Here is a 16,981-nt window from a genome sequence, read left to right on the forward strand (position 1 = left end):
ACACACACACACACACACACACACACACACACACATTAACCTACACTTGTTCTGGCTACTTACAAGCTTATATATCAGTGTACATGTCTTTCTATACATTAACAAAACACAGGCAACGCAGGCCAGGCTAAAGCAAAATAAATGAGCTGCCGAGCAAAGAAACCAGGGCCGCCCCGGTAGCTATGGTTATACTAATACTTGTCATGGATCCAAGCTTAGAGTCATTAACATTCCCCTAAACAAGGGCGAGGGTACATCTGGATATCCCATGCACTCACACATGCACATACACACACCTATATACTATGTGGGAACTCTACACTGTCCCTTTTCTACGGGGCAAACTCTGTGCTTTGGATGACAGAGACACCCGATCTACATTCCACCCCAATTCCCCTGGCAGTGTGTGTGTGTGTGTGTGTGTGTGTGTGTGTGTGTGCGTGTGTACCTGAGCTTGAATGGTGGTTTTATATATTTAAGCACGCTTTCATTATAACAAGATAGCGACATGCTAAATGGTGATATGTTTCTTAAAGTTAAATTATATATAAGTAATCACAGTGGAACAGTGTAAAAAGTTAGTATCAAGGATGGGTGTGGTAGGCCAGTGTTTGCTCTAGAGCCTCTTGGGCAAATAAGCTATAAAGGAAATTATACAATCTATCAAACCACAACAGCATCTCAAGGCAATATCAAGTCAAAGAAATATGAATGAATAGGGATATTTAACAGGAGCTATAAACCTGGCATCATTAGTAGTTCTCTTTGTGGTTCAGAAGTGCTCGAGTCCTGACGCGTAAAACTCATCAATAAAAATGTTTCATTTCCCCCATCTGCTGGATGCATAATGACACCTGGTATGCTTTTGCTCACACAAATCTTGGCAAAAAGCAATAAATCAAAGCCCAGAGTGACCTGGAGTTCCACTCTCCTAAATCATTAATATGTATTAGAACATTAGCAAGACAAGGAGACTCATTTTAACATCATCAAGAAGACTCGATTTGCATTCCAAGCTTGTGTCTTCATGTAAAAAATCTCCTTCCTCTCTTGACCTCACACTGACCCTAAACTGATACAATCAATAGAACAAATGATATAAATGTCAAACAGTATTAATGTTAATATGATTATTACCCCTTGCCCACCCTCTTAAGGCAAGGTCACTACAAAACAGTACCTTGTGACCTGAAAGGAATACAGTATCTAGCAGCACCAGGAACCAGGATCGGGCTGTACTAGTCATTAATCCATTACTTAGTTTGTGTGTTTTAGTCCTTACTAAAGCCTTAGTAAATGTTGGCTAGTAGTTAAGCTAAGTGAGATTAGTCTACTTAATATCTAGTAAGTTTGCATTATAACTACTAGCTACCTAGTCTATATGCTTGACGTTCCGCTTCCGGGATTGCTCCGGTGCGGCAGGAAATTGCACCAGATGCATGTATTTTCCTTTTCCTTCTGCTTTCTTTGTGTTTGAATTTCATATTCTGTGGATTTATGAGGATTATTGTCGACTGCTCCTCAGATCTCTGCAGGGTATATTGAGACAACTAGCTAGACTATCTGTCCAATTTAAGTTCTTTATCACATGACTATTTTGCAGCGGCTCTGTGCGGACTTAGTGCCACCAATGGTGAGTCTGATTGGTTGAAAGACATGGCTTGGCAATCCTGATTGGTTTAGAGACATACCATTAAACCAGAGCATGTTTTCCTCCAATAGCCAAATGCTGTGTGGATTAGCCAGACCCTCCTTCACAGCGCTTTGGAGGGGGGTCTGGCGAGACTACTGGCTACCTTCTAGCTACTACTCTAACTACTAGCAAACTAAGGTTTTACTAAATCAAGTTGCACCAATCATACTAAAGACTTTAGCAATGTGTAAAACCTTTACTTGGAAACATTTGTGCGCCATTCAATCAAATGCAAACAACTATGCAAACAGGATGTCACTGTATTATCAAAAGCCATATCATAACTGCCAAAAAATAAAAGCTTAAGAAGCCCAATTGATAAGTGAAACTTGACTTTATTTGATTTATATGTAACATGCATTGAAAAATATGTGTTTCAGAGTTAATAGTATTTTTGCAGTATCGAATGAGCGGGAAATCCGATAACCTGAAAGCTATTTATAGCCTGGCTCTATTGGCATATGGCCAGCATTAGAGGTATGTGTGTATTATCTTTGTCAAATGTATTAATGTAAAAACTTCCCAGTTTACATCATTATGAAACACAATTTTGATCAAATCTGAGGTCAGATATGTCAACCATATTTTACATGACCTCTTTGAATTTTTATAGCATTTTAATATAGCAATGTAACGTTAATTCTGTCACTTAGCGTCTTCAGTTAGCTAAATGCAACCAGCTCCTGCGTCCTTTGGCACTAAACTATCTTGCTACTCACAGAGTGAGTGAGAGAGAGTGAGAAGGGGCCTCACCTACTGACGGGGCCCGTCTGTGGTGCAGGGGACACTCCAGGGTGCCCTGTTGAGTTCGACCAAACATGGCAGAGTAAACAGCGATCTGCATACCCCGTTTGCAGCTTAGCCTCATCCTCTCGTCCTCACAGACCACCTTACTCTTGTACTCGTCTGGAGAGAGAGAGAGAGGATAAAGATGTGTTACAAATAATATAAAAGCAAAACCAAGTTTCTTCCCAAAGGTATTGTTTGAAATTTAAACAAAACAAACAAATTTGGAATTTATGAATTAGGGTGTGATTTGAGGGCTTAAAAATCTGGAATAACTGTAAAAAAATAGAATAAATAAAGCTGAATTCATTAATATTCCATTTACATGTATGTATAAAATATTAGCTTTCTATGCAATTTGATCCCTAAAACACCATAACAAAAAAACACCAAAAGGCACTGAGTTAGCTGTTGGTTATTATTACTTAATTACATTTTTCTCTACTATTAATCTATTCCACCCAACCTCTGTAGAGCAGCTGGTAGTAAGCACAGGAGATACAGGACAGACAAAAGGCTTCATTATGTGTAAACAGGTAGAAACAGAAGTAGAGTTGCTCTCATTGGACATGTAGAGCCATGCTGAGGCATTCCTCACACACATCCAGCCACAGTGACCTGTGACAGCCAGAGCAGCTCCACTGGCCAGCAAATAAAAACACAACAGCAGCCACTTATATGTCCATGTGGGGAGTGGAACAGGAATGCAGAAAGAAGAGAGAGCTAGAGCAATGAGAAAAGGGGCAGGACGGGGTTTGTTATATCTCTTAGTGACAGATTCACTCTCGTTCACGCTCACTCCCTCCCTTTCTCCTTCACTTCCTCTCTCTTCCATCCACCTCTGCTTTCAGAGGCAGTGACACCTGCCCATTGCACCTCACTAACACAACATGCTGCCTTTCTCCTTACCCCTGAGAAGTCACTGGTTAAGTGACAGTGAACAAAGAGCTGTTGATTGGCCCCAGGGTCCAATGGAGAAAAAAGGGGATCAGTGGATTATTGCCCACTTCTGGTCACTCTAGTGTGAACTGCTGCACAGCACTGAGCCATGAATGGAGACTAGAATCTAGGTGGGATTACTGAACCCCTCTGGAGTGATACTCTTAGCTTCCTGGCTTAGAGAGAGAGAGGGAAGGAGAGGGAAAATAAAGAGAGGCACGCAAAGATTTTTTTTTTCTGCATCGAAATAAAGCAGGAAAGATGGCAGCAGCAGAAAAGACTAGATACTGATACTGGTACACTTTGACAATTTTTAACCAGCTCTGTGTCTTCTTTGTGTGGGCAGTGTGTTCAGATACATGGATTTCAATTTCCCTTTGTGAAGCCAGTGGATGGAGGAGAGAAGGTCTGCCGAGATCCAAGATGATGCAATACAGCGTGTTCAATGTCATTTTAGAAGACTTTTCTCTTAAAAAAGGTACACGGTGTTCTGTAAAAATCTACAACTGCTCTGTTTTTGTGAACTTAAAAGCTACGTTTCAGTTCAAAATATCCCTGCAACTACATACATTATACATTATATGGAAATGTACATAATAAGAGGAAATAGACCGTTCATGTGATGGTCTTGGTTAAAAGGAGGATGTATGGGGCGCCCTGGTTGTCCAGCTGGTAGAGCTGTCCTATTAATAAAATGCAAAAACACTGCAAAGTAACAACTCTTTTAGCTCTATTATCAATATACATGAGACCTAGGGTACATCATTTAAACAGTACTCTCTAAAACCTAAACTGTAGACAATTAAACCAGAATGTGTTAAACACTAACATTTTCTTTGGCTGTTAATGTTGTCATTCTGTTTGTCTATGAGTGCAAATGATGTGAGCCCCAGCCCTGGTTTATTTTTGACTAGATGTGGTGTGTGAGAAAAGAGAAGATGTGTGTAACTGTCAAGATACAAGGCGATGAGGGACTTACTAGGTCTGCATTTGTACCAGACAATGAGGTATTTACTGCTGCCAGGACACTGGTCCGTCCCAAACACACGGCTGTTGACAAGGACTTGACAGCTCCTTCTGTCTTGGCACTCGTCCAGCATTTTCTAAAGAAGGAAAGAGTGACAGAGAGCGGGGCAAGACCAAAGCGTTTAGAGGGAGAACAATAAGCCAACGATGGTGAGATCAGCAGCAGGCAAACATAAAACCACTTCAAACACGCTGCTTATGGCCACTGGAATATGGAGGAGAGGAGCAGGTAAAGAGAAAGCTCCACTCATTTCCTGGCTTCCTTTTGCTTCTCTAGTTTCATCATCCTTAGCCGGCTGTAACCCAGGTGAGCACATTCCAACACAATACTTCGTCCCGTACTTAAATCCCACTCACTGGAGGAATGACTCAATGGATTCTGTTCCGAGCCTTTCCCAAATTGAACATAAATTTGCTATACTAGATCCTGGAATGCAGAGGGAGAACTAAGGGATATCTAAAACACACACATATCCCGCCTGTCAACCCGGTCCGGAAAGGAGGAAAAATAGAGAGGGCAGCTAGAAATTTAGGGCTCAGAATCTTGGAGGCTTGATGGATCCTTGTCCTGTAGGTTGTGTCTGATTACCAGGAATAAAGTCTCAATCTGAGACCGCATGCATCAACTCAGAGATTCTTTAAGGCTTCTGGTTGTTCAGGTCATCAACAAATATATATGCGGAGAAATTTGATTATAGACAGATTATTGGAGTTAGATTCCTCTGGCCTCCCACTATTCAAAAAAAATAAATTCCTTACAATATGGTTGCCCTTTTTAATAGGAGTTAATGACAAAAAATATAGAATAAAGCCAGCAAAATACTTTAAGCTAAAATGTATTAGGCAAGGCAAAGTGCTTTACATCAAACATTAAAGAGCAGTTTAAAACAATTAAAAAATTAAAAACAGATAAAATACGAGAACAAAAGTTACAGAAATTAACAATTATTTATAGAGGGGCATCATCAAAAAGAAAGGACTTCAGCCTTAATTTAAAAGAACAGACTTGCGGCCAACCTGCAGTTTCCTGGGAGTGTGTTCCAGATATAATCCAGAAGTACTTTAACCTAAATTTATTCTTAATGTGTATAATAGGATGACTTTGTAAATATCATAGGAATAGGAATACATGGATCTCTGTATCACGTGTCATTGTATCACATGTCATTAAATAACCAAAATACTTGTAGTAGGATGGAAAAGAGACAACCTTCACATTCCACATTGAGAATCTATTAAAAATATCACAAATATCACACCAGATTTTAAATGGGAGGATTACTTGGATTATTGAAACAATTAGTCAATTCACTTATTACCTGGTTGCCAGAAAATCAATCCGCAACCAGCTTTTTAACCAATTAATCATCGAAGTCATCTATCAAGCAAAAAAATGCTTAATATTGTCAAGGTACAGCTACTGTTAAATGTAAAGATTTGCTGTTATGTACCTCTTTTATGGAAAAAAATCTTAAAATGCCATATATGCTCCAGGAACTTGTATAACTATTATTTATGGACGTTTCATAAATTAAACAATTGAAAAAATATCACTAGATTAGCTTAACATATAGTGAAAGTAATTATCACATCTGGATACCCTTGAAATTACCCTTTTATATGGAGACATTCATATATTACCAACAAACGAGAGGTCATGAACAGGTGGGGAAAAGGGATTCTTCAGGGTTGTACTAGTGTGGGTGGCGCAGCAGTCAGTCATTCTCTCACTTTAACACAATGCACTCTCTGTGTCTGTGCATTCATGGCTGTCCTGTCTATTATGGAAACGGAGGGTGTTCGAGGCGAGAAGGCAGGGGGACCAAGAATAAACCAAACAACCGCATGAAAGCACGATGTGTTTGTGTGTGTTTGTATTGATGCTGCAAAGGGGAGTTTCTAGTTCAGTCGCATCCCAAATTAGGAGAGGATGCTGGGGCAAAGACCCCATGAAATCGTTTTGTGTCATGGGAACAAGCATGCTTCCTCTTTAGAGGGTGTAATTTGCCGGAAAACGTCCTCACAATGCATTACATAATCAGTGGTCCTCCAATAGAACGCTTTGCCAATTTGACCATTTTAGAGAACGCTTTCTCCCAGGAGGATCCGCAGCCCACGTCTATGTGTGAAGAGTTGAGTGACTGATGGAGAAAAGCCAAAAAAGCGATCAGATCCAAGTTTATGACACATGGGCGACACTAGGGACGAAAGTAGAGCCTGTATAGACTTAATTTAGACTACCAGTTATTTGCAAATTGAAGAAAAGTGAACAAAACAACGAGAAAATGATTTTTTTTTTGGGATACAAAACACCACCAGGAATGTGTGAAATAAGTTAATTACCTGTAGTGCGGTGGACACAGAACAGTATCGGTCATCCTCCCGAGCGTTATAAGAACTTAGGAGTGCCTGGTAGGTCTGAGGGCACTGATGGGGGTCAGAGGCGCCTCTCCTCCCATAGAAAGCTGATTGGACGGTGATGGTGGTGCGGGGCGGGCAACGAGCAGACAGGAAGTCTCCGTCACAGGCCTGCTCGGTATAGTTCCTCAACACTTTGGACAGGTAGCCTATGAGACAGCAAAATGCCAAAGCAGCTGTTACCTCAGACGCTCCGACCATCACTTCATGCACATAACATTAAAGATGTCTTGATATTGTAGCCTCAGAGCTTAATTTGCTATATACAGTATTTGCATCCTTAGGCTGGATAATTAAATGTCACTGCATTGGAACCAATGAGGTGGAACATGCTTACTAAGCAAAATAAAGCTAACTCATCTCTTTTGTTTTACTATAATTTGCAGAGAGGCGTTGCAGACGGATACAGTCTACTGGCATCTTTTTTGTTCAATAATGGAGTGTTTCCACGTTTTTTTGTAGTGCTGCATTTCAGCAAGCCCTGACAGATCACAGCTTACATCTAAAAGACGCCCCCAGGCCCAGAATACCACAATAACGCAGGGAGGCTAAAACTTTTGCTTATTTAGCTGTTAGCGTCGGCCCTCCAGTCATGGCTGTAAAACATACTCTTATCTGTTTGATATTAAAAAATAACTGACAAGGATGACTTTAAAGCCTGACATTATTACACTTTTACCTACAAGGATATGGTGCATCCATGAATACCTACTAGACTACTACTACTAGACTTTTTTCCCATGCAACAGAGTTCTGAGAGCATTTTGAGGCACTACAAGCTCTGAAAAATGTGATTCGTAGCTTATAAACCCCAAAACAATTCAACATGGTTCTGGCAGTGTAATACATTTTTCCATGTTTAGGTACACCTACATTGAGAGACATCTCTGTTTAAACAAAAAAAAATTGCAAAATTGTGTTATTTGCAACTCTTCAGGCTCAATTAGCATGTCTCCTGCTTGCCAGTAACCAGGTTTACGTGCACCCCACAACCAGATTGTATGAAGCCTGTAACGAGAACCATTACATAAACCCTTTAATGGAACATGCACCACGTGAACTTTCATTAAAAAGGGTGCAGTTGATAAGATTATATTATATTTAAGATAAAGATTATATTATAACTAACTTTCTGTCATATTTGTGTCATAACTGACCCGATGTTTGAGTAAAACTACATGAAGCAAGTAATATATATTTTTTTTTAAAAACATCTGGTCCAGGATCTTTCCAATCCTACATAAAGCAGGTTTAGGCTTCATGGCTTCTTGGTTTCATACCAAATAAAAACTCTAATTATTTTAAAACAATGAAGTTTTTCGGCTAACTCTTTTCCGATTAAGAGTCTTTGAGAGCTGAGAAAAACAGATAAAGGAACGAGCTGAGCCACTGTCAGATAATGTCTTTCTGGACTTATGTGGACCATTTAAGGAGGACCAAACCCTTTGCTTTAAGTCTCACATTGTTTGCAGTCAAACTTCTCTGTTTCCAAACTCACCTTGGTTGTCAAATTTAAATTTAAATCATACAGAGACAATTTCATTAAGTCATTTATCTTAAAAAATGAAAATATTTTTACTCTTTCAACAACTGAAAACAACTTCCAAAGTGAGCTCAAGCTTCCTGCTAAGTGCTCTGCAAACGTATTTCCAGGGAAGTCAACACACACACACTCACACGCACTCACTAAGTGGACACACTGTGATTCAATTACCTGTATTTGGTCAGTGTTTGATAGGGACGAGGAAATAACAGCGTTCTCTAACACACACGTTGGCACACATGCACGTACACACATGGATACACACAAAACACACACATTGTCCTCTTATCACCATGGCCACAGTTCAAAGAAGTAAAGGAAACAAGTGACATTCTCAGGCTTTGAAAGGTCAGCCTCTTTAAATAGAGATGGTTATTAAACCACCATAGCTCACAGTAACAGGTTTCCACCTGTGGCTGGGTTGTGAAAACGGAGAACAGGTGCACATGCAATCCTACTTTTGAGTTTATTTGGAAATTATTTGCATGCCGCATTCCCAATTTTAAGGATGTGAACTAGAACCAGCAGCTTACATTACAGCTCAAATCCAAACTAAGTCATCATACGGCATAAAATCAAAATAATCGAAAAACTGGGATAAGTTGTGATATGCGAGCATTTTGCTGTTTGGATTTGAATGATGACATTTTCTTTTTGTATGACTTATTGTGAGTATGACCCAAATAAAGATCTATTTCCCATAAAAAATGGAAAGACTTTGATTTTAAGGCTGTCCGTTTTAGAAATTGCACTCTTATGGCGTCACTATTGAAATTTTAATTCTTTCTCTTAATTGCTTGGGCTTTACTAGTTTCTTCTCATCCCACAGTGATCTGCCTCTTCAACACACAAGTCTGCTTTGCTTGCCACATTCCACACAGGGTGAGAGGGAACTTGGCATTCCCCCTGGCAGCGAGACCACACACACACACACACACACAAACACACACACACAGAGAGAGAGAGAGACAACATCAACACAAACAACGTGGTAAGAACAAGCTTTGTCGCTTGGCTCTCTTCGCCAGGGTGTGTGGTGTGCTGGTGTAACAGTTTCACATTATTAAGGCTGGTTCTTGGCAAAGCGCCTGTGCCATGAAAGACCACGAGTTTGCAAAGCCTTCCAGCTAACCGAGCCACGGCTACAGAGCTGTAACCATGGAAACAGCCAAGGTTATGAAGAGGGTGAAACAGAGATGTCTGAAGATGGGTGATTGAATTCGCACAGGCCACTTGTAGGAGGAGTTTTGTGACGAGAGAGAGAGAGAGAGAGAGAGAGAGAGAGAGAGAGAGAGAGAGAGAGAGAGAGAGAGAGAGAGAGAGAGAGAGAGAGAGAGAGAGAGATCGTTGAGCACCTCAAACGCGCAGAGACGCCTTCCTCCACCCTACACAGCGGGACTGGGCCGGCTAAAGAAAATAGATTATCTCACACAAACCCTCAGGTGCTTTCTAAAGAATCCATTTCTCCTTTTTCCACCATCCTCCCAAGCTCTCTGTATCCCTCCCTTCTCCAGGATTGTCACTATTGTTCCCTTCACGGTACCTGTTGACTGAAGCCTCCTTTCAAGGCCAACAAATCAGGCTGGGTTAAGGCACCTGTGTAAACCGCCCAGCCAATGACAGGTGTCCCTCAGAGGCAGAAGGCTGAACAATGCTGGAGAAACACCCAGGCGTCTCTCCTCCTCCCTGTTCCTTTTCATGTGGAGCTAGCCTCCTTCCTTAACTAGCTCTCTGCCCTTTCCCTTGACAAAAGCACCACACTATTATGTCTGCTGGTTTGTTTGTTCGGCCAATAAAAGACAGGAGGTTGCGGTTGCGATACTGTTCGTGTACAAACAAGTCACTCTTGTCGTGGACTGAATTGAAAGGCTTGCAAGGTCCTTTTTCTCTGCACAAGCTGCATAGGGATTTTTTTTTATAAACATAGACAACGGCACCTGCCTTTTTTGGGATCCTGTCGTTTAATGCGACTTAACCTGTCAGTAGGCAAGAGTGTCCATGTTTCAGCTACAGTCTTTCAGCCAATAGTAAAGCTAGAAATTAGAGGGCCTTGTGATTGTTAGCTCCTCATTTGTGGTCATGTGAAGCCCCTAAAGTGTGACCCAGCGATGGAGGAGGGTCAGGTAGGGTGGAGATTAGTGACAAATTCTGTGTTGTGTCAACACAGAAAGAGACCTGTTGGAGTAGGCTTTCCTCCCTGGGAATCAGTGATTTGTCCCAACCTGGAGCAGGTCAAATGCCAATGCAAATTTACAGCAGAATTTGAGGTAAATATGCTTCTTTATTACTTCTATATACAGTGCTTTCCAGTCTCTCCTTTCAGGTCAGCTCATGATGAAGCTCTAACTTTCCTCAATCTCCACAAAGCGGAGGTTCAGGGTCTGCTAAGAATGAGTATGACAGGTATTGCAGACACAAACTGAAAGCAGGAGGGGGGGCAAGACAGCGGAGAGGAGAGAGGAGAGAGGAGAGAGGGCTTTCTGCCTCCAGAGGCAGTTCAGGTGGAGACATTGTATGTTAATAATGCTCAGGGCTTTCCCCTGCTTTTGAAAGATGCCGCCTCCTCTTATTGGCCGAGCCAAGAAAATGAACAATGCACAGCAGCATGAGGTATTACTGACGTGTTATAATAGCACAGGCTTAATTCTCACTTTTATGTTGCTTGCGAAGTAATGTTCATAAAGCCTCTTGTATTGGCAAAGAAAGTATATTCTGCAATATTACTAGACTATTATTAGATGATTATAGCTTGGCTTTATGGCTCAAATGTGCCTGTTTACATTGTATTTTAGAGATCAATCAGCAGCCTGCATGAATGAGAGTTGCAACTTCAAGCGCTTTAAATCGATCACGTATGCATACAACACCTCAAAACACATTCCATAGAAAGTAAGTAACCACGAAGTTCTTGAAAGCTACAAAATCAAAGGCTGTATCGTGTTTCATCTTCATACATTAGGTATTTAGGCATTTACAGCTTCATGACTTTATGGGTGTTATTTTAGGCAAATTATAGCCATTGAACCTTCAAATGTTCAAAGATGCAGAGCTGCAGGCCTGCTGCTGGAGAAGGAATTCCCTTTAAGTGGTGATTACTAAAGAGTGGAGGTTTCCTTCAAAGACGCTGGACGCGCTCTGGCAACACTCGAACACTAGAAGAGGCTAGGGGAGATGACGAAGACGTTGAAAAGTAGAGAAGAACGTGAGTGACGGGAGAAGGAAAGTGGTAGATAAAGACAGCTGAATCTGAAAAGACACCTGGTGAATTCACAAGTGTTTATTTAAATCAACACAAATTCTGAAAAGATGTTGAGAGAGCGGTGTGGTTTTAACTGGAAGAGAGAAGGAGAAAGACAGCTTACTGGTCCTGAGATCTTTTAGAACTGCGTACAGGATGTGGCAGCAGAGGTCCTAAGGCCAGAGCTGGTGGCTTTAGGCCCTGTAGTAATTACTTTTTCTCCACAGACCACAGAGGCGGCACAACGGCCTGGAGCGGGGTGCGGCACGGCCTTTAGATAAAGCAACCACTGGTTCTAAATCATATGTGGTCAAAGCGCTGCATTCACCCCTTCAGACCATAACTTCAGCCAAATACATGATAGCTGAATGTTACCGGTTGATGATGGTTGTAAATGAGACCTCAAACGGCAGAAGAAAAGAAGCAAAGGTTCACATTGAAGCAAATCAGAATAAGAAGAGATTTATTTCCAGGCAAGTAGCACTTACTAGGAATTTGTCTTGGTTGAAGGTGCATTTATAAAAACAATAATATAAAATAAACAAACAATAAATACAGAAACAAATAAAACACACACACACACGCAACTATTTAGCATTAATTGGGTTAGTGACACACCGCTACACAATGGACATGATGATAAAGGAAAGCTACGAGTAACTGCTGCTGTAAAGATGCCAGTCCTCACTGCTAAGCCATTCAGATTTGGATCTAAAAAAAATGCATTCCTAAAATGCATTGCATTCCTCTGGTTACAATACATTAGTCTTGCTGCTACAGTCACGTTTTGGATTAGCCTACTTTTCTACTAATCGCGCTATGGGGCAAAAAAAAGAGCACAGAGAGATATTTTTGCTAAAACTGTAGCAGTTGTACTGTAGTCTCAATTACTTTTTAAATCACTCAAGTACTGTAAATAATAGGTAGCTCATTCAAAAAAATATTTTAAGTGCTACAGTAAGCATCGAGTGAAACCCTCTAAAAGATTTTGTGCAAAAATTTGAACAAACATGCAGCAGCTTGCATTTTTTATTGAGAGCAAATATTTGATGGATTGTTGTGATCTGAAGATTTGAGGATCTATCATTGTGTTAGCTTAGCACACATCAGCAAAACTACAGTTAAGGTCAAGGTTCAATTTATTCACAAAAGTTAAAAGACAAGTATAAGCATAATGCAGATATGTGAAATGGGACAGCTTGGAAAGCTATTTAAAGCTTGTGTAAAGGGGCTCAGACACTAGCAAATAATATGCATACATCATAAACATACAGTAATATTGTTTAGATGACAAAGTAGACATGTATTATACAATAAGATTTACAACCTACACAAAAGGAAAAAGTGAAGTCCAGTGTACTCAGCTCCAACTACGTGGGATAGGATCGTACAATCACAACAATGAACTGAAAAATGAAAAAGGCTTTGTGGGAAGTTTGACTGTTGGGTGATATTTCTCTGCAGGTTCGTCACTATGAGCGACTCCTGCTAATACAAGTATTGTTCACAGCCATTTTATTATTGGAAACCATGTCAGGGGCTTTTATCCTAATGAGAGTTGTAAAGACCTAAATTAAAGTGCCCATATTATTCTCATTTTCAGGTTCATAATTGTATTTTCAGGTTGTAACAGAATATGTGAATACGTGGTTTTATTTTCCCAAAACTATTTTATAACATATTTTTGTTGTTTCAGATCCTGTTTTCACCCTGTGGTTTTAGGTCTCTGTTTTAGTTACAGAGTGAGACATCCCACTTCTATACTATCTTTGTTGGGAGGCGCACATGCCCAGTAGCTAGGTAAGATCCCATCAGCTAGATAACTCTTTCTCCAACTTCGGTCAGTCCAAGGCAGGATTAGCTGGGAGACTACTTCTAGACGAGGGACACTTGTGTAATACTTGTAGAACAGGAACATGGAAGTAGTTCTTTTGGAGATTATGGTCCACTAGTGTGTGTTGTAGCAGTTTTTTTTGCCATTGAGAACGCGCTAGCATGCTAGCGCTAGCATCTGCTAAAGTTAGTCACCTCGTCTCGTTTGGTGACGTAGAAAGCCATGCATAGTTTGAACATCTCGCCCAGGGAATGAAGGCAGAGGACATTCAAAAGTTGTATCTCACTCAAAACAAGCATGGATAGTTTGTCTGCTTGTGGAAGCACCAGAGACACAAATTTGCACCCCGAATCCCCCAAGAAGTTATTTTTTCATAATATGGGCACTTAAGAAGAAACTGTTCAAGATATTGTGAGAAGCAACGTTTTAGAACCATGGTTGCGTGATCTGCAGTGCAAGTGGAAGAGTGTGTGAGAGAAGCGGGTTGCATTGATAGTATTAATGGGTGGAACATGATGGCTGTTGAAGTAAGTGAGGTGAAGGATTCCTAGGATACTTACAGAACATGTTAACATACACCCCGTACACACAGTTACTGAGTGGGTGGGGTGTCAGCTGAGGGGGCTTACTCACATGAGGTTGGTCCCCTGGATTTAACCCCAGCATTGATTTTGCTCTTTGACTTCACACTGAACACAACTTCAAAACCTGCTTCCCCTTCTCCCCAGGATTTAAACCCAGCATGCCTTTCACACTTCACTTCAGTGATCATACAACAGCTAATGAAATTGCTACGTTTAGGCCTCACATCCACACCACTCTGGCGTTTCCGAGGCCCTAGAACGGAACATTTGGAAAGACTGCTGACCCCTTTCAAGTTTGACGGAGACCTTTGGAACCGACGATGCACGTCAGTCGGCCCAATCAAAATCCTGGTCTTAATTTTCGCCATATTTGTTTTTCATTCAAAGTGTTTTCAACTTATACATCCATCCTTATACATCACAGAGTAACGTTAGACAGTCTGCTTCCTGTTTAGATCGGCACATGCATGCCCGGTGAATGCAAACGGCCATGTGATACGCAACAGTGTCACATGCGTTAATATGTTAATATTTATTGATAATAGAATGAATGAGAAAATGTGAGGGCTCAACTCATCCTCATACCAAGATTGACTAGCTCAGGAAAATACTCTTTTTCTTTCAGCCAATAGAGGCAACACTGACTTTTTATGCAACATGTGCCACTGGCAAACCATGCGCTGCTACACGTGGACCATCCGGGTGCATGCAGCATTAAGATCCTGCTTTCATTCTCCCCCTTTTCAGTCTATCATCAGCAGAAAAAAAAAAAAACTAAAGTAATTCACATTTAGATTTGGTTCACTAAAATCCTATGGTTTGGAATCCAGAGGCATGAAAATTGAGCGCTAACGGCACCGTTACCCCCCCCCCCCCCCCCCCCCCCCCCCCAACCGCTCAGGGCGCTGGTTCAGCTGGCAGCCCACTCACTCTGACATCTCTCCATTAGTGCATGTATAGGTCCTGAGCATGTGTGTGTATTTCAGGCCTGTGTGCGATTACTAACAAAGTGTGTACACAAAGTGCACATTGTAATTTCCCCACTGGGGATTAATAAACAAATTAAAATTAAGTAAAAAAGGAAATTAAATAACATCCAAATATACACTGTATATATTTTCAATCACCACATGGGCTTGCCTCGTGATGTGTATCAATATCATTAGGCAACAACCCCCCCCCCGCCAGAGTTACTAACATATCCCTATTCCTCCCCCAACAGACAGAGACCAGAGCCCGAGCAGCTGAAGTCATTAAAACTGGAGACACAAATACACTCCGCTTGCCCGGTCCTTTCCTCCTCCTTGAGATGGCTTATCTTTCTAACACCTACACACACAAACACACCCTCACATAAGCATATACACATAAACCCACAGAGGCTTGCAGAGGCACCCAAACTACAAGCTGCTGGACATAATTAACAACCTTCCACACCGCCCCATGCCCCCCAGCTTTCCTGAGCACGGCTTATTTATTTGCTCACACCATGACGTATGAATCAGAACAGCAGGCATATAATGGACTGTTTGTGTTATATGCCCATTGGGTCTTAAAAGGATGACGTAATAATATATACTTTCCATGTACCAATAGAGAAAGAAATTATAGAGAAGAAAAAAGACCAGGTAAGGGGAGGCAACAAGGGTGTCATGCTTAGTGGCGGAGGCAGAACGTGACAGATGGGTGGGTCTGGATTAAGTTGAGGGGGGCCTGAATCTAGGGTGTCCCAAAATTAAAGCAGTTGTCCCAAACCCAGGAAATATGAGGCTTTCTTGTAGTTGTAAGAAACTTCTGCCAGACCCCAATGGTGTAGTCCAATGTATTGTAGAAGGTACACTGTACTGTATATGTATGGGCTAGAATGTGGGGGTCTGGATGTAAATGTAAAAGGACCATTCACACACATTCTGTGGCCGAGGCTGCCACCTGCTCATTAGATACACATTCACACATTAACAAAATGCAATATGCCAATAAACAGATGGCAATTTCAAATACAATTGAAAATAAGAATGCAAAGTATGTTGTTACATGTCATTGCACATTTTTAAGTATATGGAAATCTTGGAGCTTTCTTAGTGGTTATACTACATATACCTGAGTATCACGTAGACTACACCACTGGCCGGGACGGTAAAACACAAGCTCCTTACATTGTGGTCGTTTTTGAAATTGCCTTTTCAAATTATATTCAATAGATACTGCATACTGCATACCACAGTGTAACGCAGTGTGCAGTATCTACTGAATATTATTTGAATATTAAATGAAATAACAAATAGAATTTGAATTGTATTAGAGGAAGACTGACAGCTCTAATATAGACCTACGTGTCATAATTAATTAACAAGACTGTCAAAGGGAGAAGGTTCGCAATCTCTTGTGGAGCATTATAACTTTGAAAAACCACAGGTTCCAGTTAATCTTATAATGGATATGTGTGTTGAGTTATTTAAGCAATCAGGGAAATAAACGCCTCTTGTCTGCGTGTCTCCTGATAGAGCTCCAGCAAGTTCCCAGGTGGTCTGTGAAGGTGGACTGGCTGAGCGGCAAACCAGCAAGCAACCACGGCAGGCACCCTACCGGCTGTCACGTCGGACTTTGGAGCTTTTGAACTCCGACACAGTTGGATCAAATTTGCAATCAAACATACATTTTCATAAAACGGCTCATATTTGAGCTCTACATGGTTGATTTTGCGGAAAAAAAGTCTCAGAAGACAATTTAGTGATGAAATAGATGACGAACAATGTATGAAGTTTCCAGTTGTTGGCCACAACAGCAATCCATGGTTGTTGTGATTGTTGCAGCACTTTAAACACCAACACACTTAACTTTAAGTTTCTGATTGGGCGGGCCAGCTGTCGATGTGGGCGGGCCCAGGCCTGTCCAGGCCCTCTCACAGTTCCGCACCTGG

At 41.2% G+C, this 16,981-nt stretch overlaps 1 protein-coding gene and 1 long non-coding RNA gene across 2 annotated transcripts in view; one reads left to right on the top strand and one right to left on the bottom strand.

Moving 5' to 3' along the window:
• LOC117961592 (protein eva-1 homolog C) overlaps window positions 1-16,981 on the bottom strand; it is a 78,339-nt gene that overhangs the window by 48,769 nt on the left and 12,589 nt on the right. Inside the window, exons 2-4 of the mRNA XM_034900393.1 lie at window positions 6,788-7,011; window positions 4,398-4,521; window positions 2,447-2,599 (exon numbers count right to left, since the gene is read on the bottom strand). Of these exons, the coding sequence (XP_034756284.1) occupies window positions 2,447-2,599; window positions 4,398-4,521; window positions 6,788-7,011 (501 nt within the window). The remainder of the gene's footprint in view (window positions 1-2,446; window positions 2,600-4,397; window positions 4,522-6,787; window positions 7,012-16,981) is intronic.
• LOC117961594 lies at window positions 9,924-10,843 on the top strand. Its single transcript, XR_004660442.1, has 3 exons — window positions 9,924-10,282; window positions 10,573-10,672; window positions 10,729-10,843. It is a non-coding gene; the product is annotated as an uncharacterized LOC117961594 (long non-coding RNA).

This window comes from Etheostoma cragini, chromosome 18 (genome assembly GCF_013103735.1).
Source record: "Etheostoma cragini isolate CJK2018 chromosome 18, CSU_Ecrag_1.0, whole genome shotgun sequence".
NCBI lineage: Eukaryota > Metazoa > Chordata > Actinopteri > Perciformes > Percidae > Etheostoma > Etheostoma cragini.